Genomic DNA, 21,527 nt, shown 5'->3' with positions numbered 1-21,527 from the left:
ATATATATAACTGGACGAACCTTATGGTTGTACGGCAGTGAAGCGTCAGTGCCAACACTGATGTTGCTGTCTTTGATGATGATGATCGGGCCGGTCAATGGTTGTTTCGCTGGTCAAATGAAAGTGGTCATTCTCTCAACTTCTCCTTTGTATTTGTTCGACAAGATCATGTCGTAAAAGCACGCAACTCTTGGTACACTTGCCAGAATTGGTGCACTTTATTTGGCTCGCTGTCTTTCGTATTCTGTGATGGTCCATCTTGATGTGACAGTTTTTTTAGGGTTTCACGCATCTGACTGTGGGGATCAGATTTCAAGATGAAGAGCTGTGTGCAGCTGATAGTTTTTATCGGAGACTCGTTGTGGGCTACATTTTGATAGTTGATGGAAAAATAAACGATTTACTCATTTAGTGGTCTACTCGTGGGGACCGATGTTTATTCCATAGCTGAGCCTTTCTCATCATTGTCTGCTTGTGATGATGTCTTCCCCATAGCCGTTTTCTGTCATGTCACCTTTGTACACATCAATCAACATGTCCTGTTGCTTCTCGTAGATCAGGAGGTTCTCAGCTTGTTTTTTTCAACTAAGAAAGTCTTCCAGGAGGCAGTTTTGTTTTCCTGAACTCTCCTGATTGAAACCGACAATGTGATTGGAATAACGGGATTGGAAACAAGTGCTGCAAGTCTACAAGTGTGGTTGTAGACCGTGGTATATTGTCCTATTGCTCCATGACCAAGAATAGTTCTCGATCTGAAGTTTGTCCGCAAACCTGTTTCTCCATAAGTCGTCTTGCTACCTATTCGGAGCCCCCACGATATCACTTTGGCTACTGGAACGACTCTGAAAGGCAAACAGCCGATACTAGATCGGTTTGTCTTTACCGAGTATGTGCTTTTCTTTGAACAGAGCAGATTGCGTATTCGTTTCAGATGAATATGTCTGAGGTGAATTAGCTTTTTGTTCACTTAAAGCTACTCGTGTAACATTCCAAACCCAAATCATTTATTCTCACTTTTTTGAAATTTGTTGTTACCTAGGCGCAATAATTTTCGTCTATTATCGGTTTACGATCCATTCGAAGCCACTTTGATGCAACTGTAGCCTCCCTGGAGCGACAAGGATGTGCGAACATATACTTCACTCCCCTCACCGGTTTTGACTAATGTGAATGACTTCCAGATATGCCTCAAAATTATCCAACATACTTAAAGTCTAGCTAACTTCTTCTGTCTGGAGCTGTTTCTTCGAAGACCAGAGAAATATATAAATATATGTACTGTAGCAAAAGAACCGACATCATTCGAGCACTCTTTTCAACCGCAATATGAAAAGGCGTCGAACTCCCCAGGTGAAATCCAAAGTTTCAACGTGGTATGAGTTTATGGATCAAAATAGGCGCAACAGGAGAAAGCGGGGACCCAGTACCTGATATAAACGGTCGTCATTCAGTGCCGAAACAGGAGTGGATTAGATTGTCGTTGAATTTATGTCCAGGCACTATAGACAGGTGTATAATACGGTCTGCCACATGTCCGTGGGCTTGTTGGTTTCACATTTAACCTTGAATCCGTTTCGTTGTAAACGCTTCAGTTCCACTCCTCAACCCGTTGATTTGCCTTGCAGATATTCAAGATGTACGAGAAAGAATGCCAAGAGATGCAACGTCTTGAACTTCTCCGTGCCCACGAACACCTCTGTCGGCAAAATACAGGGACCAATCGTCGTTCCGCCTCCGTCTCTTACTCAACAGGTGACTTGGGCACAGTTCATAGTGAGCCATCTTTTATGGGGCTCAATCCTACAGAACCTGGAAACGTGGACGACAGCTCTGTCGGTGCGTAATTCATCTGTTCTGCACTTGTCAGTACTCTCCGGTTTCGTATTCTGAATACAGTGTGCAAAATTTTACCAAGGTCATCGGTTTCTTGATCTACTCCCCTCCCGTTCACCTAATATATTCAGATTTTTAACAAGTATCACTCAAGTTAGCTGTCCACCCAATTGGTGAATTCTTATTTTTTCCGTACACACAGAACTCCCTCAGCATCATGTTGAGTGATGAGCGGGGAAGGGGGGTTGCGAAACACAATTAGGGCCAATACAACCTAAGTGTTATGTCCTAAGAAGTAACACCGTTATTTTGTTTCGTCTATCCGCGTAAATGAAGATTCACACCATGAAGGGCGTCAGTTGCCATGGCTTCCTTCTACGTTTCCTGTGGAAGCCTAGCCATATGGACTGTCCAGGATGCACATTTTAGCATCACTGAACGCCACTGACTTCGGTTACTAATTCCATAACCTTTCATTGGTTTGACTGTATGCCTCCTGGGTATTCAGATGAACGGGGTTCCATATGTTCGTGTGTTCCAAACATGGATGGCCTTGGGGACACGTACGTATCGCTTATTGATTGACCGTCTATAGCTCTAAACCACTTCTGCTCCGCATTTGCTTGAAGCGTTTACGCTAAACACTGGTCTTCCCGGTGTTCCAGTCAAACAGACTGATCAAAAAATGGTTCATCAAACATTCGGATCAAGCTAATTTCATCGCACTGTATTAATCAATCGGACATCCCTGTAGATAGAGTAACGAAGACTCCCGTGCCCCTATTCAATTGAATCAACTAAACAATTACATGAATTAGCGAGCACTAAACACTGTCAGAAACTTTGCAAATGTGATTTCATGAGCACCGCGCATTTTGTGCCAGAGAGAGAGAGCGGAGAAACCCTAGTGATGAATTTTCCATGGTACACCTCTGGTTCGAACTCGTGCCCTTTGTCGCCTACTACTAATACAGTCATGTGGCCTCTTTCACATCATCCTCTCCTTGTGACAGGCTCAAAATCGACTCCGCTGCACTGTGGAGTTCGCGAGTCTTACATGGCACACAAACGTTCGAGCAGTTCGACGGCTGCTTGCTTTGGATTTCACACAACCGACCCCGTGCAAACCGCAAAAAGCGAGACAGACTCGGGTTTGTTGTTGGTCGCCGGTAGCGGGGAGGAACCGATTGCAGACGATCCTTCTACGACGGGCCCTCGAAGAGAAGCTGGTCAGGAAACCTCGTCCGATTGCGCTGTCCAGGCTCCTATAAAACGCCTAAGTGCGACGGGTTAGTTATTCTTTTTTTCTGTAAGCTCACGTGTAAAACTTCCGGTTGTAAACTCCACAGTCGTTGTATGATGTGTATGCACATTTTTCCGTGTTTAGATGCGATATATGTACAATTAACCTTTGATTTCCGTGTTTTTATCACAGGCGGATCAGCTCCCCTAGCTTCCTCCGATGACCTCGCGGATTTGGGCTATTCAACATTGCAACGACCACCGGGTTCGATAAGCAACTTTGTGCCTACCACCACCACCACCACCACGACACAGCTGCCTACATCTTGCGAGGTCCAAGAGAATGTCGAAGCACTGAACTCCCAAACCAGCCCGTCTCGTATCCCCAATCAACGATCGCAAGGTTTGTGACGTTTCGGGTGTATTAGATTCCACGTTCGACTGATGTTTGCCGAAAAAGCACTAACTTTTCCTGACTAAGTCTTCAACTAATGACAGGTCATTCCAACAAGTTGAATCCACAACATTTTCTCCTTTCGGGCCGATCAACCAGCCAACATTCATGTCCAACTCAATCACAGTCTTGTTATTGATTCAAATTCTGTCCCCCCACTGAGTTTTCGTGTTCTCTCCCCTAGCTACCGTTGTTTGGTCATTTTAGTTCAAAGCGTTCTTCCCAGTCGAGTGCATTGAGCGATTGAATCTGGCCTTCGCAGTACTCTGTCTTCAGTTGAATTCATGCTGTCTCATTTCTATACTCTGTCGCCCGACCTGTCGGACAATTATTTTCCGATAGAAAAGTCATTCTTTAAAGCTACGAAAAACGAGGACATAAATGTGTGTTACATCTACCTTCTGTCTCCCGCTTCAGAGCCTTGATGTCACGAAAAGACTCGCCAACAAGTAGACAACAGCCTTATTCCGAACAGCGAGTGCAACAGGCGCCTTGCGCTATTTTTGAATTGCACTTTTTATCGATCCAGGCTGTTGCTGAATTGATTTATTGATTGACTGACTGGCCTGCATGCTTCCCTATTGAGATTTTGGTGGAGTTTGAGGGTTCCAAGTAGGTTTCGGGGATCATTTTCAGGAATCCGACCTTCCTGGAAGTGTGAAAACACGAAAGGAGATCAGTAAATTTGCAAATTGTATTGATATTTATGGGGCCCTGCAACTGAATGTGCTGCACAGGTGTTGCCTCTATTTGTACACCCGCTGATTACTGGGAAGCACTGTCTTTGGGTCCTCACCGAAGCTAATTCTCTCCAGATAAGTTGGGTGGGTACCGGTTTTGTTTACTGTAAGGAACTAATGTCTCAAAGCAGACGGTGAGCTATTCCGCCCACCGTTGCTCACGACACTCGAGGTCCTGTATGAGACATGGAAACGATGGTCAACGTTGACTTTTATGCAGACGAAACTACTTGTAGCAGTGACATTAAACTCTCGGACTTGTCTTCCCTAACTACACGACTTCAACGCGCAAAATTCAGCAACGCCTGATTGTTCATCTGCCGAATGGTTGGATGACAGAATCATGTGAGAATCACGTTTGTTTGATGTAGAGCTAGTGTCTATGCAGTAAGCGGTAGGTCTAGGGGTCGATTTTTGTCTTGGCCGTCATTAACTTTCATCAGCCATCCAGCACCATACTGTTTTCGTCTTTTCATCGCCGCTTGATACCGCATCGCCATGCTGCAACGTTCCAGTTTCTACCGAGACTTTTCATGTCGGCCTCGTGTTTGGTTTCGCCTCTCTTACCTAGAGGTGATTGAAATCACGACAGGTTGTCATATGGTCATCTTGATATCAGCCACGACCGGTAATCATCTATTTGAAGATGGACCGCAGAAAAGGTCGAGGTTGACCGGAGTGATGGGTGTTAGTAGTCTGTCCTTGCCTTGAAGGATACTATGTTCCCGATCCTATAAGCTTAAAGCTCTCAATGCAGCAGATGGGTCTCACACTTGGCAGAAGCATTTTTCATCTGTTTGGATATCTTTATTGTTTTGCGGCCCAGTTGTACTTCGTTGTACTATGTACTACTCGAAAATTATTTCACGTTCATTTCCCCCTAAAGTCGCATCGAATGGTTTCATGGAACCACTGCAAAAGCCTCCACAATCCACTTGGTTCGAATCGGAACCACTGCAGTCTTCAGAACTACGACCAAACCATCTGACGAGTGGTCGAAAGCACATTGTTGTCGCCCAAAGTCGCCGCAGTTCCAATAGTGGGGAGAGTTCGGACAGCAGTGAGGGCAGTGAATCCAGCGAGGAAAAAAGCCAACCCACAGGGGGGAGTTGCTTGCCCAAATATCGCTCTGGGGATACTCAACAACCTCGGCCCATCAATCTGAGACTCAACAGTACCGAGCAGACCACAGTTTGCTACCCATCTGGTCAGTCAGATTCCATTTCAAGGGATAAATCCTCGACATCAGGCAGTGGGTTGACGGAGCACACAAACGATGCCGGACAGAAACCTCGTGGTTCATTGGACTATTTGAATGATATGTTCACATCTCTGGGAACGTAAGTGCCTGTTTTACTTCGACTAACTCGTTGATCACCCATCAAACTTTTAAAGAGGTAGTTTCGGTTTCGGGTGATGGTAGGCCAATTCGCAAAGGCCAGTCCATCCTCCGCCAAACCTACTTCTCAAGAAACGCCATTTTCGTCAAATACTGAACCTTTTTGTGTCTCTGGATTTTCATTGGTGTTAACTGCAGTCCTCTCGGTTGAGAATAGTTAAACGCACTTGATTGAGTGATTGATACTTGGTTCTGATCAACTTCCATCATCGGTTTGTCCCCACACTTAATCCGATGTAAGTTTGACAGTCCTAGCAGGTTGGTTGTTGGTCTGTTCGCTGAGCTTGGCAGTTGGATTGCTTGGTACTTTGAGCCGACATGGTAGGCTAATCACGTCTGAACCAAAACGAGACATCTACGTTTCCTTATAGACGTCTGTTCACAGGGGACTTTTCCTCCAAGGTTCTTTTGACTTGTTCCTTCTAAGCGGAGATGTACCTGAGATGTAGACTTACTGGCTGTCCTGTTGAGTTTCCGAATCTTTCGTCACAGATTGTCGGCCGCGAGACTAACAATAACTGCGCTGATAGAAAGAATCGCAACGAATCTCATGCCTGTGCACAAGATTTCGAGCAACTTTCCTCCCAAATCCTATTCGACTGACGGTTTGCCCTCTGACCTATTCAGTGCGCTCGATTCGAACGTACGCACAAAAAGGCGTATTTATTAAAACCGCCACCTTATGGAGGAACTTTGTTGCCGAGCTTGGAAATTCTGTTAGTAGGACGGATATGTAAGCGCAGTCTGTGCGATAATCTCCAGCCTCGTTCCAGACTTCCGCCAAAATCTGTCATCTCTTTTCTGCATGTGCTCATTCGTACGCCAGTGCAGTCGGGTTTCCTGAGTACAAGCATAGTTCAAGTGTGATTGCATTGCATCTAACATGAAAAGCTTCGACAGTTGGCACTTTGGAACCAGTCACGATCGGTACGATTCAGGTTGTGGTCGGTCGCAGAGGCTATCGAAATCGGGTCAATAGACTTATAAGTTTGTTGAAAAGAAACCTGTGACTCGCGTCGGCCTACAATCGATCTGAAGTTCATACTTTATTTGTCTATGGCCTAATCCGTAATCGGCCCAATGAACTAGTGACCTTTCACATGGTTACTCGTGAGAGTACTTAATCACACAAGTGATGTCCAACTAGTATCATGTCGTGAGGATTTGTGGTATCTTTTTCTAACCTGTTTTTGCGCAGTTCGACAAACAGCAAAACGAAATTGCACAGATTCAACATCCTCACGATGGTATGCTCACCACAGAATTGGTCCAATCAGGCAAGATCATATCGATAGATGCACGTGAGCATATCCCTTGCAATTCAAGGAGAATCACCGGGTGTGGAAAACTTGGATGGCATCAAAAAGGCATATCGCCGGATCTCAAAAGGTGTCTGTATCAGTATGGGTTGTATGGTTGTATGGCTACGAGACTTGTCCCCTTCAGAGAAGGATCTGGGATATCTAAGGTCTTTGACCAGAACTATGGATGAAATTCGCTGGAATCAACGAATCCGGAACAAGGTGATCAAATCATAGGGTTTTGGGTGAAGCGGACGGTAATTCACTCGAAGGATGCACCTAATATTGTGAGCTCAGGTGGCTGGGCCATGTGTTAGGTACACCGAGTTACTACCTGTCGAGACGAGAACTGCTTTCCGTGACTATTTCGACGTCGCGGAAACCTAGAATTGGAGAATTTGGCAGAATAGAATGAAGAATACTACAAAAAGTTTGGTTGTTATTGGTATCGTTCCGCTTCCAGGCTGAGGCCCATATGACCGTCCTCCTGTTTGGCTGGGAACACTGAAAAGTGTTGCGGCTAACCGATGGAGTGGCGTTCAAACCATTAATTTCTATCCAGACTGTCTGAGTGAGCGCTAGAGGTGTAAGCACCTCGGGTGTTCGATGCAAGGCTCTCAGTTATATCGAAACCCCATTTTTCTCCAGTGGAGTACACCGACATGGTTGTACGGCGGCGAAGCATCAGTGCCAACACTGATGTCGCTGTCTTTGATGATTATGATAACATGTTTACTGGCAACAAGTGCCCCTTCGATTTGAAACCAATTCCGGAGTCATCTTTTCAAAGACACTTTCTATAGGATTTACACTTCACAGTGCTACCAAAAGCAGTTCACTGAACGTGGACTTTTAGTTTCATGTGTCACAAATAGTTCCAGTGCTTTTGACAAGTATTTTGTGATTAAATGGGCTAAATTCGAGTCAGATGGAGCGGAAGGACATTGTCACTTACCCGGAGCGAAGAATCTGTTTGGAAGAGCGGTTCATCCATAGATTTTCGGAGCAGTAGTTAGTGATGGAACAATTCAGCTGTGGTGACCATGGTCACCGGTAATGTAGCACGAGTAAGCTTGCCTCAATGAGTCTGCAACGAAGTGGTGCGTAAGGAATTACTTGGTAATGAGCCCGATTCGTTGCAACTGCAGATTAAACTTACAAGGCTCAGTGCGCCACCTATACTCAACCATCGTCTACCGTTATTTTCCGATCCGAGCGACTTTTGGCACGAAAGGTTCGCAGGGGACGGACCATATTATGACAGAATGGAGTCAAGTGGCTACTGTCAAACTGAGTTCTGTGGGATCTTGGTGCCCCTCTAGATCCTGTTTGCAAGTGATTACAGCTCAGCTGATCCCAGTTCCGCGCATGTTGTCATTCTTCAGTTGGACTGCTCAGCTAAGTTAACTTGTCGTTTTGCTCTCGACCCATGTTGGCTGAGGCTCGCAAAGACCGCTAGATTGATCCCGCTGAGACTCTATTCCCCCATGGCTGTATCGTTGTCAATGCTGATAACCGTACTGGTGGCAGCGAAGCCCAACAAGGCTTCGGTTTTGCCCCTTTTAAGTAAACATCTTACCGTCTGTAGTCGCGTTCATACAGATTATCTGGGATGGATGACAATGGCTTCATTGATAGGAGTCGTTGTCACTGCTTCCACAACTCATGAGAGCATTGCGAGGAATAAAAACTGGGTGTAGGTTTGTTTTGTGTTTGAATATCGAGCCACTTCAACGGAAACGGTGGGTCGTTGAATCTTAGAATCATAGTGGACTTGCTAAGGGGAATTAAATCGGGCACCTTGAGGCCGCTGGGGTTCAGAGATATTTGCGATACGTTGTTAAAACTTGGGGGGTTGTCGTACTTGCGAATAAGCGTGACCTCTAACTTGTGTCCTCGAATCCCGTCATTCTAATTCTTACGACAGAGTCATACAAGTAATGCCTAGTTGGAATGAAAACTACCGAAGGTGACATTTATATGGATGTCACGGTCGTGGAACCTCATCAAGTGTCCGATTGGTTTCAGATTCTTCAAAATATACGCCCCGCTAGCCAACTTACAAGTTGTCTGTCCTAATGTGTACTTCTCATGTCAGCTGTGTGCCAGTCAGACAGTTGCTGCAAGTAACTGTAAAAGGCCTAGTAGCATCACTCCTCCTGGTCTGCGACCTCCTTGGGAGGTGAGTCAAATCGAACCCACCACCCAATGCAGAAACCATCTACGATCAGTAAAAAGTGTTTCAAACGGCCATGGCACCACTGGACTGAGAAGTCCAGTCAGGCGAGTCAATCGATCCACTCAACCAGGGATATTCAAGTGGTTTGGCAAACTAGTCAGATCGTCGAAGTGCGAACACGTGATTATGCACGTGCGTCCGGCTTGCGCTGGTAACGCGGGTGCCCTGCATTTTGGGTGTCCGTAGTTCAAATCCGGAGCCGGAGTCCACTGTTTGGTGGGGAGGAGGGTGATCTGGGCGCAACTTATACACATCGCGCAACCATCTGAAACCAAACTGGGCTCTCGGCAAGTAATTTGTATTCAACATGAATTAGGTTGAACTTAGCACCTCGTTCGAGTGAGCAGTGTCTGCTCTCCAGGTGGGATACGTGAAACCTGTCTTCTTCCCTAGGTTGACCTCATGTCCATGCAAGGTCTGCATGTATCATCATCATCGTCATCGACAGCATGATATCAGTATCCGACACCGATGCTTCACTGCCGTAAAAATCGTTCAGTTGTAACGCCCTTCTGGTGCCTAGCTGTCATGCCACCCGAAGGAAGCACGAGGGCTGAGATACTACCAGGTTGCCTAAGCCTAGACAGGGGAAGTCGAGAGGCAGAGGTCGAATTCGAACCACTGACCTTCCGGTCAGTAAATTCGCGCTCCAATCACTTGACCCATCTCGCCCAGGTCACTGATTAAATCACTGACTTACACACTGAACTGATTTTGAGCCTGGACTAACTCATGTTAATGTTCTTATCTTACCAACACATTCTGTTTGTTTTAACCGATAACACGTTGACCTTTTACTTTAATTTACTCCATCTTCTTACGCATCCTTTGTATATTTTGACCTATACTTTAAAACTCCAGTTTCATTCAAACCTAGCATAGACTAGGACTTTTACAGTAACGAATTCGGATAAAACTTCTCTATCCTCTATTTTCAGGTCGGATATCACTTCAAAAATGATGGAGTCATTCCGCGGCTGGTTTTCCCCCGGTCAGAAATACGCCTCCACCACAGAGAATACTCCTCAATCGAAACGGCGAATTTTTCCGGGAAATTTGAACCTTTTCTCGACACCCAACAGTGCCAGACTCCCAAGGAATATGAGACGCTGGCAGGTGAAAAACCAAGGAGTTGCGGACGGGTCAACTTTGAAGAACGGTGAACATGGCGACGAGGAGGAGATGAATGACCACGTGTATCCAAATGAACAACCGATCAATATGACTGCTATCTCGCAGGCGGCACTTCATGGAGATGGTGAGAACAGGGTGTCTTTTTGCCCGAAAAAAAAACAGCAGTACAAGATTTCTTCACAAAGGAAACTAATTAAAAGGTTGCCGAAAACTCTTCGACAGCCCACGACCGGCGGTACAAGATGTTAATGTCTAGGAACGCTCTTACTTCACTTTCGTCTTTTATCGTGAGGGTTGATTTTGTTTAAGAAGCGAGCGCTCTCGTTCTTTCCCAAATCTACTGCTTTCCTGTAAGCAATAGCACTACGATACTCTTGTTCCGATCATAATTGACTTAAAACGCTGTGTTCATCCTGTCATTGATCTGGATCCTCATCTTCGTCGAGGCGCATCGTTATTGTTTTCCACGTGTACTCCTTCCAGTAACCTGTGATCGAATCGCCCCGCCTCCACCTACTACTATCACTCCTAAAGTAGTCGTGTACTACTCTATTTACAAGGAAACTGTACTCAGTTACGTTGTTCCACCAACCTACAATGAGACTGAAACTGAATATGGTATTCACGGCTCGTCATGGACTCAGTCGTGTGTAGCCAAACCACCTCAGAATAGCCAGTGATTCCGTGCCGTATAGTTTTTTTTTAATGGCGAGACGTCCGGATAATGTCATCCTGTCCTCACAATTTTTGATTTCGCAGATCTAGTGGCGCTGCAGTTTCATCGCGAGCTCTGGTATCGTATTGGTGGAACTATGGTTATTGGGACGCCGTTTCAACGACTCTACCCCGCCTCTCTCTCCACCTACCTTTCGGGACGGCTCGGTCAGTCGTCAGTGGCAGGCAATCCAAACAGGCTAAGCCAATCTCCTATGCTCAGAACTCGGGGGCCAATCCGACCGAATCGATCACCGTCATCTAACCCAGGTTGGTTATGGTGTAACTATCTATCTCGCAGTTTAGACTGCGTGCGTGTCCAATCGAATAATGTCTTTTCACTGTCGTTTGTTTCACCAGACACTATTCCTCAATACCAAATAGATGTGCGTAGTTCGACTGAAATTCCATCTGATTTGTTGAGTTCTCCAACACGTTAGCCATTGCTATCATTTTGACGTGTGTGCGTTCTCGCACCTCTTTTCGATCTCTACGTTGTCCACCTAAGCTCTCATCCCTTGGCCGGCCGTTTTTGATGTGAGTGTTTCGAGGTTTTTTGAGTTTCTATCCACATCACTCTCGTTTTTGAGTAGTCTTACTTTTGTCTTGGAAGGTTCGAACCAAGTGCGGGGGGCACGGGGTTTCTGCTTAGCTCTTATTTGTAGTAACGGTATTTTTCCCAGTTTAGTTCTCGGTCGGAGCATCCCAAGCTAGCGTTCACGTCAAAACAACTACCAAAGCTTCACAAGGTACATTGACGCTTAAAACGAAGTCAGGAACACTTGTACAACAACCTTGTGGAAATTCTGATGCGTTTTGGATGCGCCACTGGCAACAGGTATTCGGCCAATACTGCGTCATGATTGGCTGCTGGGTCCAGATTTTCGACCAATCAGATCTCGCGATGATGCCGGACCGGCATTTGTCCCGAATTCTTTTCCAATCTTGCGTGGGATGAACTTCTCGGCCGTAACAGCACCTCAGTGCGAGCGGTAAAGAGGGATATGTATGGAGTTCCGCCTAACATTATCCAAATTCGTAGACAGTGCACGTACTTGGCCGTAGAAAGATTTGAACTCCTGGTGTCTGACGTCCGAGGCAAGTGTGTTACCACCACTCCACCAACGAGCCTGGACAATCACAGTTGAGCAGGTAAACATGTGCACAGTTCGACCGACGCCCCAAACGATGGCCAAATGCTGCATGACGACCCGTCTGTTAAGACCTCGTGATCAGCCAGCGCCACACACTTTGAATCTTTCGGTCAGCCTGCGGCTGTTATGCCGGGTGGACTGTCGGACTCTTGGCGTCAGGTGCATCCGTAAAATATCTTCAACCCTGATAGTGCCTGCAACTGGTAGCGTTTTTCTTCACTTCGACGCAATTCGACCTATTTGTCCTTTGTAGACAACCGTATTATAGGGTAAAACCGTTATTTTGCTGTCTGTGAGTTAAACCACTTTCACGTCTTATCCCTTTTTTGCCCATTGTTTTCAGATATATGTGATACACCTTCCAGTCAGGTACTAGCCGGTAGCTCTCTCAATCCTGGTGGGCGGACTTGTACAGAACCAAACCTGACCTCATTGCAATCCCCTGAAGTGGTTCAGCTACACATCTTCTTGACCACATGCAACGCCTGCCCTAACTGCAAAACATTCGTGCATGATGAAGAAATTATGGCCGCCTGGTCTGCCGATGAGGACGAGCGAAATATCCGCTGTCCTTTTTGCGAGGAGGAGTTTGGACCACAACTCACGGTCCGTGTGCTCGGCGATATCGGTCAACAACCATCTTCGCCTTCCACGAAACAGCCCACCCCGGTTGGTGACTTTTCGCCCACAGTCGGCCAATCAGCCGGTGACACAATGAGGTACCAATTTACCCGTTTTGGTTTTTTCTTTGTGTTCCGGGTCGTCAGTTTTCTACAGTACAAACTTGTCCATTCAAGTCACAGTTGAGTTGGCGTTGTAGAGGCCACGCCTTCTCAAAGCAACAGATCTTCACAGACCAATAGCATAAGCAAACATTCTTTCAAGTAGATCATAAGGTTGACGGAAACTCGGGGACTGCGCCTACCGAGCGAGCCCGCCCCACGAAGGGCGAAACCGGCCGTGGGCTGTCAGCAACCGTGTGAGTAGTTTCCTTTATGAAAATATCCGAACTTACTTTCTCCTCCTTCAATTGCGTCATTTTTATGCTTGAGTCCAACTCAAAATCAACCTTCAATGAAGTTCACTCAACAAACAGCTGAATGAGTCCATACACCAACAGTTATCATTCATTCAGCACAATCACAGAGTTGCTTGTCCTACGTAAGAAGTTCACTTACGTTACTACTCAGAGTTGGAGCGCGATGGCTTAAGTGGTTAGAGCGCGAATTTACTGACCGGAAGGTCCGTGGTTCGAACCCGACCACTGCCTCTCGACTTCCCCTGTCTAGGCTCGGGCAACCTGACAGTGTCTCAGCCCTTGTGCTTTCTTCTGGTGACATGGCAGCTAGGCACCAAAAGGGTGTTACAGCTGAACGACTACTCAGCCCAGCTCACGCCGCGTTTGCTTTTTTTCTGATCAATCTAGAAATGACTCATCAAGGAATAGTCTTGAGCGGACTTCTCCAGCTTCTGTGAAAGGTCTGATGGAGTTCACGGTAAGTGCTTACCCATCGTCAGCCATACTACATCTTTTCTTCTCCTCCTCCTCATCTTCCAGCTTCATTGGCTTGGCTCTTCTTCTACCTCTTGACCTCCCTCCCACAGCACTCTTATATGAGTCCGTTCGTCCTTCGAAAGACGCTCGAGACTGTACTGCAACGCGAGGGTGGCGAGTGTTTCCGTCTTGTGCGCACGCCCAAACAAACCTTGCTCTTTCGACACGAACATCTTCTCTGGAATCTGGTTTGGTACACCCATCGACTGGGCTTGCCGACGAACCTACTGGATGTGTTCCCTGTGTGGCTGATGGATCGACAAGCTGAACAGCAGCTGTGCTTAGCCTCCGGGGCTTCTATGAGTCCGCGACGTATTGAAACAACGAACAAAATTCCCGATGCTTTACTGGTAAGTTTTATCCGATGCCTACCCCGTTTCACGCTGATGGAAAAGCAGGGTCGGTTCGGACCCGATTAGGCATTCCACCCCGCCCCGCCCCCCGATGCTCACTTTGGTTAGCTACAATGGAAACGTTTAAAGGGTCATATTGTTGAGGTTCCCGATACGGAACTTTGAGTGACGCGTAGGTTCGACAATTCCGAATATCAAAAGGAAGAATTGGGTTCGTAATTCTGCAGTACCATTTACGCAAGGGTAAGCAAATGTGTACAAAAAACCTCAATTGTTCACGTTCGTAGCGTCAATAAGCTCATAGGTCTGTCACTCACCGGCACAGTGCAGTGCCAACATCCGCAAACCTAACAACGGTGAGTGGAATGATGGTTCAGTAGCGTGGATTTCGGTCGTCCCTTCCGACGACGGTCTCGTGGTTCTCATCGGACGTGGGATCACACTGAACTCATGAGGAAACAAGTCAAGGTCGACTCAGCAAACGGGGCATGAACACACATGGGTAAGTAGGTCAGCAGCGCACATTCACACACAGACACATATCAATCCACAAGTGTCGGAAAGGACGGCCTCTTCGGCAAGGCGAGTGACGGATACGAATAAGCAAAACAACTGGAGATCAAAAGTACATAGACGGAGTAAGCAAATGAATGGGGGAATTATCATGAGGTCGAGTTAGATTCAACATATGTGGTGTGTAGGTTTCCATGCGGAGAGTCTAGTCACTTGGCGTTAAGAAGGGTTTTCACACCCTCAGTGGCTGTTCTGGACTCTGGATTTAAGTATTACAGGCTTTGTCGTACTTGCTATCGGTCTGATTGATTATCACGTCCGTCATCTTTGGTGACAGTGCGCGGTAACAGATTACGGACCAGTGACAGGCTTTGAAGAACAGCCGCTCATCCGTTAGCTGGATCACTTAGACACTTGTGTAGCTCTCTTTTAGCTGTTTCAGCGCCCAAAATTCACCTAGTCATGCGGCGAAAACAGGGTCCCAGTCACCCTGTAACTTATTGAGCACCTACTCAAGAGTCAACCCAACCCGGATTGCTGTATGAACACGCGAAACAGTAAGCACTCGCGATCTACCGAGCTTCCAAAAACGGTCCCCCTAGGGAAGCGGAGCAAATTATCTCGTTTTTGTGATGAGTCAGCATATTTTGTGAAAATTGCGTAGGAGAGAATGGGGAACAGCTAATCAGCGTACCAGTTTCGACGACAATTGATGTTGCCGTCAAACCAGAGGCTTCATGTGCTCTTAACTATGTGGCTCTCGTGACCTACTCAACAACCGAGCGGAACCACATTTGAATCTCCCTAGCACCCTTCTCCACATTCACAAAAAATATGGAACGAAGGTCAAACAGTGACTTGGCAACGAAGTGTGAGAACAATTACCAGCAAACTCAGCTGCATGGCTCATTGCCGTCTCCCTGGATGAGGACGTTGAGACGGGACACATCATTGGCTAGAGATATTATCAGTCGCGCTCTCAAAGGGGCTCATGCATCTGAGCTATTTCCTCCAATGGAAAGTCGTGTGATGCGCCTGTATTTACTCGTCAATGGTATTAGCTACCGCCTCAAATATGCAGCTATATACCCCCAGATTATCGATGAACGAAATTGCGGCAGGTATACTTACTGTACGACAAGTACGCGGTTTTTTACAGTTGATAGTGACGGTATTGTAGACCCACTCAATTACTAACAGAACTCCGTTTTCTCATCTCATGTTTGGTGAATACAACTCAATAAGAAATTCATTAAAATCGTTACTTTTTGCATATAAATCTGAGCAGAGCAATGGTATCACTCGCCTATATGAAGACGTGCCTTGTAATGTCTTCACCGGTCAACTTTTCCATACTTCTCATCCACACCGTTTGCTCTGATCGCATTCGTCCTGTCACCTCGTGTTATTCCGTTTTTCCTACAGCAAGTCAAACTTTCCCCAGATCTACCTGTTCGAATCTCGTTACGTTGGAATGCCTATCAATCCGCACGCAGTATGGCCAGTAAGCCGTTGTACAAACAGTGGCTTCGTCGTAAATCAGGTATGTCCCGAAACTTTGGACGCATTATGTCGCCCCGATTTATTGTCCTGTTGTTCACACTGAGATCTTTACTCACTAATTTTACAGAATACCGATCCCATTGCATGCTCATCCAAGGTAGTCCATCGACCAGTCCAGTCTATACCCCATCCAACCTAAATTTGAGTGCTTCTTCAAAGTGCCCCGCTGAAGCAACCATGGCTCGCGTGGTGGACGCTATTCGACAGTCCAAAATGGCGAATGCCTTTGATTCGCTCGTCCAATTCCGTGCTTCGATTGCCCATCAGAAACCAATGTCTACGGTCATTTGCAACCAGTCCCCTTCTCAGCCGTCAGGATTGATACTACCAACAGTTCCTTCGCCGCCTCTGACTCAGCTGACTGGATCGGCTGAGCAGAAGCAGGTGAATAATACACGATCTGAGTGCACAGAGACACATCGCTGCGCCTGGTGTCTGGAGGGATCTTTGTATAGAGAACTGCTATTTTTGACCATAACCGCCCTACCTCCTGCCCACATTGATTTAGGTGAGTTTGTATCCGCTGCTTGCTGTGTTCCTGCTCTTTTAAATCGAATGGAAGCTCGTCCGACAGCCAGTTGACTGCTACATTTTGTTTAGGGCTCATCAAGTAGGTTATAGTACTCAAAATCGATGATTGTACGTCTTTTCCTTATTCCCGAACGAACTGGTCACCAGTTCAAAATCATCTGATGCATCCTAGCTCTGGTTCTTGGAACTCCCAAGCCTTTTACATCCGGTTCATTACACCAAAGGGCAGTGAGTGCACACCGATAAGATTCAGTCTATGACCCACAGAAACCTTCGATTAAATTGACTCGCTCAAAACGAAGGGAAATTGGTTCTTTTGTTGTGCAGAATTAGGATCCATTCACTACATTTGGGTCCAATTAGTTATCTAGTTGTCCTCCTGCTCTACGGTCGGGCTGGGGCAGGATGCCAATCATCTAGAGATTAAGGTTTTTGATGCGCTTTTGTTCCCTGCTTTTTTTACTTCAACTAAGGTTTGTGCCTTAACGGCAAGGCTGAGTACAGACACTCGCGAGAGAGAGGCTGGTCCCTCGGGACAGTCCGTCAGTCGTGATGTATTCTTCAACCCCTCGGGAGGGGGACCCAACCCCCGGATTTCATAATGGTCTTTCTTCGAACATCACATAATCGAACACGTTTTGTCCACTACGGGTCGGCTTGGAAAAAGTTCACCACTCGGGTCTCGTGATTTGTATACATATGTGCTTTGGAATTCGAAAAACCGTCTAAGAAGTCGCTAGTTCCCCCCCACCCCCCCCACCCCGCCTCCTGAAAAGGAGCAGTGATTGGCATATCACATTTGTGTGCCACCACGCATCCTTCAGCTGCGGATTATTACCTCACGCTTGCTTGGTTTGCTCCGTCACGTCCGATCACACCAGTTGTTTGTTCCCAGATAGGTGCTGCAGACCATCTCGATCTGTTGGTTGTTTGTCGAACAACAACTGTCTCTCACAGCCATTCATCATCATCATCGACAGCATGATATCAGTGTTCAGCACCGATGCTTCACCGCCATGATTTATTTGAAAGCCTTATTGTTCCGAGGTGCGTACACCTCCAGACATTCACTCAGGCAATCTGGATAAAAACTAACAACAAGAATGCCACTGACATCGGTTGGCAGCCATATCTTGTAGTGTCTGCAACCAGACACAGTGAGGATCACGTGGTCTTCATGGATAGAAACTGACAGCAAGAACGCCACTGACATCGGTTGGCAACCATATCTTGTAGTGTCTCCAAACTGGCACAGTGAGGATCACGTGGTCCCCATCCTGGAAAGCGAGTAGCACTGACAGCACCCAAGCGTTTCGTGATCTCCTTCATACTCCTCTGCCAAGTCAAGGGTTGACCACCTCTCTGTTTACGCCGCTCTGGATTGGGCATGGAAAACAGCACTGTCTTCAATAAACGATGGTTCGGTATACGTAACACATGTCCAAAACAACGTAGCTTTTGGTGCTGGACACTTTCTTCAATGGAAGTACCAGTTGCACAACCGAAAACGCGCGTTCTAACTGCCTTATTAGGGATTCGCCGACACCGAACCACACCAACTGTGGTTCTGAGACAACGATTGTCGAACACCTGAAGATGTCTCAGTTCCGCTGCTCAAATAGGCCAAGTCTCACAGCCATACAACAAAACAGCCCGTACTGTAGCTTGATACACATGTCCCTTCAGATTCAGGGATAAACCACTCTGACGTCATATGTCTCTCAAGTTAGCAAACGCGGCCCGAGCCTTGCAGATTCGTGCATTCATCTCATCTGTCACACTATAATCAGAACCAATACAACTTCCAAGATAAGTAAAACGCTCCACATTTCCAGTACCCCTACCTGGATCGTAAGTGGCGTGTTCAGTGACTGTACGTCCACGAGCATGACCTAACAGTTTGTAGGTGCAAAGTGCATACGGCCATTCAAATCACTAATACTCAAAACCGACCACAATCTGGAGTCAAGTGATACACCTGAGTAGACTCAGTGACTTGATTCAGCACCGAAATTTCCGTCGGTAGTTCGCTGTTTCAGTGTGGTAACAAAAAAAACGTTTCAATGAGCGAACGATTCGGTTCATGATCGTTCTTTCTTTGAAAAGTGCACATTGAGGTCGTTCAGAGAATTTTTTTAAGTACCCATGTGTTTTGTATTTTGTCTACTGATCAAAGGAAGAAGGCCTTCGCTGCGGAGTTATTTATTAGAAAATGCCAACTGAACAGTCACAGACTGTTGGACAGTGAAGCAAAACTCTCATATGCATCTTGTTTACAAAAACTGAATATTCATCTTCTCTTTGAACGCGTCTTCTTGGACTTTCCTGGATATTCAGTGACTGTTGCTCAAATCCAAGCAACTGCTACAAAGCGACTCCACAAATTCCGAAATATATCTCACTTTTCAAGGGACGCAAAGTGGATTTACGGGGAAACCTACTACTCACATGCCCCCCACATCAGTAGTATCACCGTTACACTGATAGATAAACCGTGCTTTCGGGTAGGAGTATACCCTACAAAGGATACCGTATCTCTCTCAAAACTGGAAAACTACAGCCTACATATTCTTTGCTCTTTTTTGGGTTTCCTCCCTTGGGGAGACCATTGCAGATGAATTTCGTACAGTCTATGTAGTTGGGAGTGTAGCCACCATATGTGTCAGAACTATTCACTTTCAACCCTCTGTGTGTGTGCGCGCGTGTGTGTGCTTGTAGGCGTGAATTGTGCGATCCGAACATCATCACTGGACTTGCTGATCACCCACAAATTGTCATGTGCATTTTTTGTATTCCACCTTTTGTGCACCATGCTCGTTTTACCCCTCACTGGCCTAGATCGGATACCGCAGAAGTTTCGGGTAACGTGTATGCGACTGAACAAAAAGATTGTTGACGAAACGGAGCAGTTGCTTCCGGGTCGCACTGGAGCTTTGAATCAATGGCTTTGATGTGGCAGGTGATTGTGATCTATGGTTTCCCGGTTCGCCTCTACTTGAGACCTTTCAGTTGAACACCATCCTGGGGTTTCGAGACGACCAGTTTTCTTCATGAATGAGGGTTTCTTTGTCCACTACCACTTATGTGTTGGTAGTGGATGTTCCACGGTGTCTTTCGTGTTCATAGTCATGTTGACGCTCTTTTACGTAAGGCACAACACACGGGATACTGCAAAATGTCACTGCAGATTTAAGCGTATCGTAGGACGAGTAATGAAAATGGGTGGGTGATTTTGCTCCGTTTGGAACGCGTCCAGTCTACGAAACCTGGGAAATTCAATTCCCAAACTGAGCAGTAATGTTATTTCAAGTTTATTCTTGAGATGGCTCACATAATTGTTAAAAAAACTGGAAGCAATTGACAACTGTATTCAGTATATTACGCAGTATATTTTCCCAAATGAACACACTACTCATAAGGTTGCCGAAAACTTTTCGTCAAGCTTTGATTAGGATCATGAAATACCAGTTTATCTCCAAGACGAGCACTGGTGCAAAGTTGGAGACTTGTTTACAACTTGGAACAGCGTTTCTCTTAGCAGCATATGCCTTGCTCGGATGCCGCAACTAGTCGAGAAACAAGACTTTTTGATGCGCACTGTTTAGAAACGTTTATGTCGAACTTCACAGTTTCTGATTTGTTTTGTTTCACCCCTCCCCCTTTTTCTAGTGCAATTCGACGATTTGTACAACCACTCTTATCAGCACTATCGATCCAAGGGGAATCCGCTGGTTCATGATTCCGATCGACCGCCAAACTACGTGGCGGCGGCTTGTCGCCAAATGCTACGTTCCCTTACCTTGGTCCCCTGAACTGTGTTACACCTGGCCTATTTATCACACACTATTTTCGCTGTTTATGATTAGCTGCCTAAATCATTACCCTGGAAAACGGCTGTGACACGAGTTGCTCCAATCGCTCTGTCTCGTCTGATTATACACACACACACACACACACACACTTCTCGTTTATTTCCACGTGTACTGTGCCTCCCAACTACTGCATTCCGTTTGTATCTTTCTCGTTCGTTAGTAAATCATGTATACATTCCCCTTGACCCATCTGGGGTGCCTCCGTAGAACGGGGCCATTCATTTGCTCTAACTATTCAGTCACCGCGTCACCCTACATAGACTCTCTGTGACTGACCAGCGCACACTATCGATGTTTCACCGTACGCGGAATCCGCCATCTTTCGCACCCCCACCCCCCAGTTCTCATTCGCCCGCTGCACACAATTTTTGGTTCCTCTGTTCTTGGTTTTCCTGATCGTCTGTTTGTGTATCATCACCCCTATCTGAGTTTTTTTTTCGGGTTCGTTATTTTCCCGGAAACGTTCCTTGAGCATTTATTATGATCATAGCGGCTAATTTTCACTTGATTTCATGTCGTGTTTTTGCACATACCTCATGGGGATGAGTGAACCAGAAGGAATGTCGCTGGACACCCAGTTTTAGAGTCCATTTTGTCTGTCGAGCACAGCAATTTCAGGGTTGTGGTTCTGCGAGTCATCTTTGGCCGAGCCAACCGCACGGACAGTCAGGAACAGGTGATCACCATCGAGTTAGGATGGTGTGTTCATGATCGGTTTCGGGTTTGGGTAGTTGGCTAATGGTTATTTGATCGGTTTCGGGTTTGGGTAGTTGGCTAGTAGTCATCAGCACGTTTGTCTACATGTACAGTACCTCCCTGGAAGAAACGCTCCTTAGAAGTGCCGAAACGTGCCCTCGTGACTATTTAGAACCGTGCCTTACGCCTGCATCGGGCGAGTGTAACTGTAGTTATAACCGGATAGCTTTTGAG

At 46.4% G+C, this 21,527-nt stretch overlaps 1 protein-coding gene across 1 annotated transcript in view; it reads left to right on the top strand.

The window, feature by feature from the left end:
• T265_05233 (hypothetical protein) overlaps positions 1-21,087 on the top strand; it is a gene marked incomplete at both ends in the record, with an annotated part of 79,848 nt that extends 58,761 nt beyond the window's left edge. Inside the window, 12 exons of the mRNA XM_009170188.1 lie at positions 1,626-1,836; positions 2,847-3,122; positions 3,269-3,478; positions 5,156-5,609; positions 10,147-10,466; positions 11,102-11,326; positions 12,554-12,929; positions 13,637-13,706; positions 13,816-14,115; positions 16,057-16,174; positions 16,262-16,702; positions 20,395-21,087. Of these exons, the coding sequence (XP_009168452.1) occupies positions 1,626-1,836; positions 2,847-3,122; positions 3,269-3,478; positions 5,156-5,609; positions 10,147-10,466; positions 11,102-11,326; positions 12,554-12,929; positions 13,637-13,706; positions 13,816-14,115; positions 16,057-16,174; positions 16,262-16,702; positions 20,395-20,537 (3,144 nt within the window). The remainder of the gene's footprint in view (positions 1-1,625; positions 1,837-2,846; positions 3,123-3,268; positions 3,479-5,155; positions 5,610-10,146; positions 10,467-11,101; positions 11,327-12,553; positions 12,930-13,636; positions 13,707-13,815; positions 14,116-16,056; positions 16,175-16,261; positions 16,703-20,394) is intronic.
• Positions 21,088-21,527: the final 440 nt, after the last annotated feature.

The sequence above is a fragment of the Opisthorchis viverrini genome (genome assembly GCF_000715545.1).
Source record: "Opisthorchis viverrini unplaced genomic scaffold opera_v5_95, whole genome shotgun sequence".
Lineage (NCBI taxonomy): Eukaryota > Metazoa > Platyhelminthes > Trematoda > Opisthorchiida > Opisthorchiidae > Opisthorchis > Opisthorchis viverrini.
This window is presented reverse-complemented; position numbering and strand designations above follow the sequence as displayed.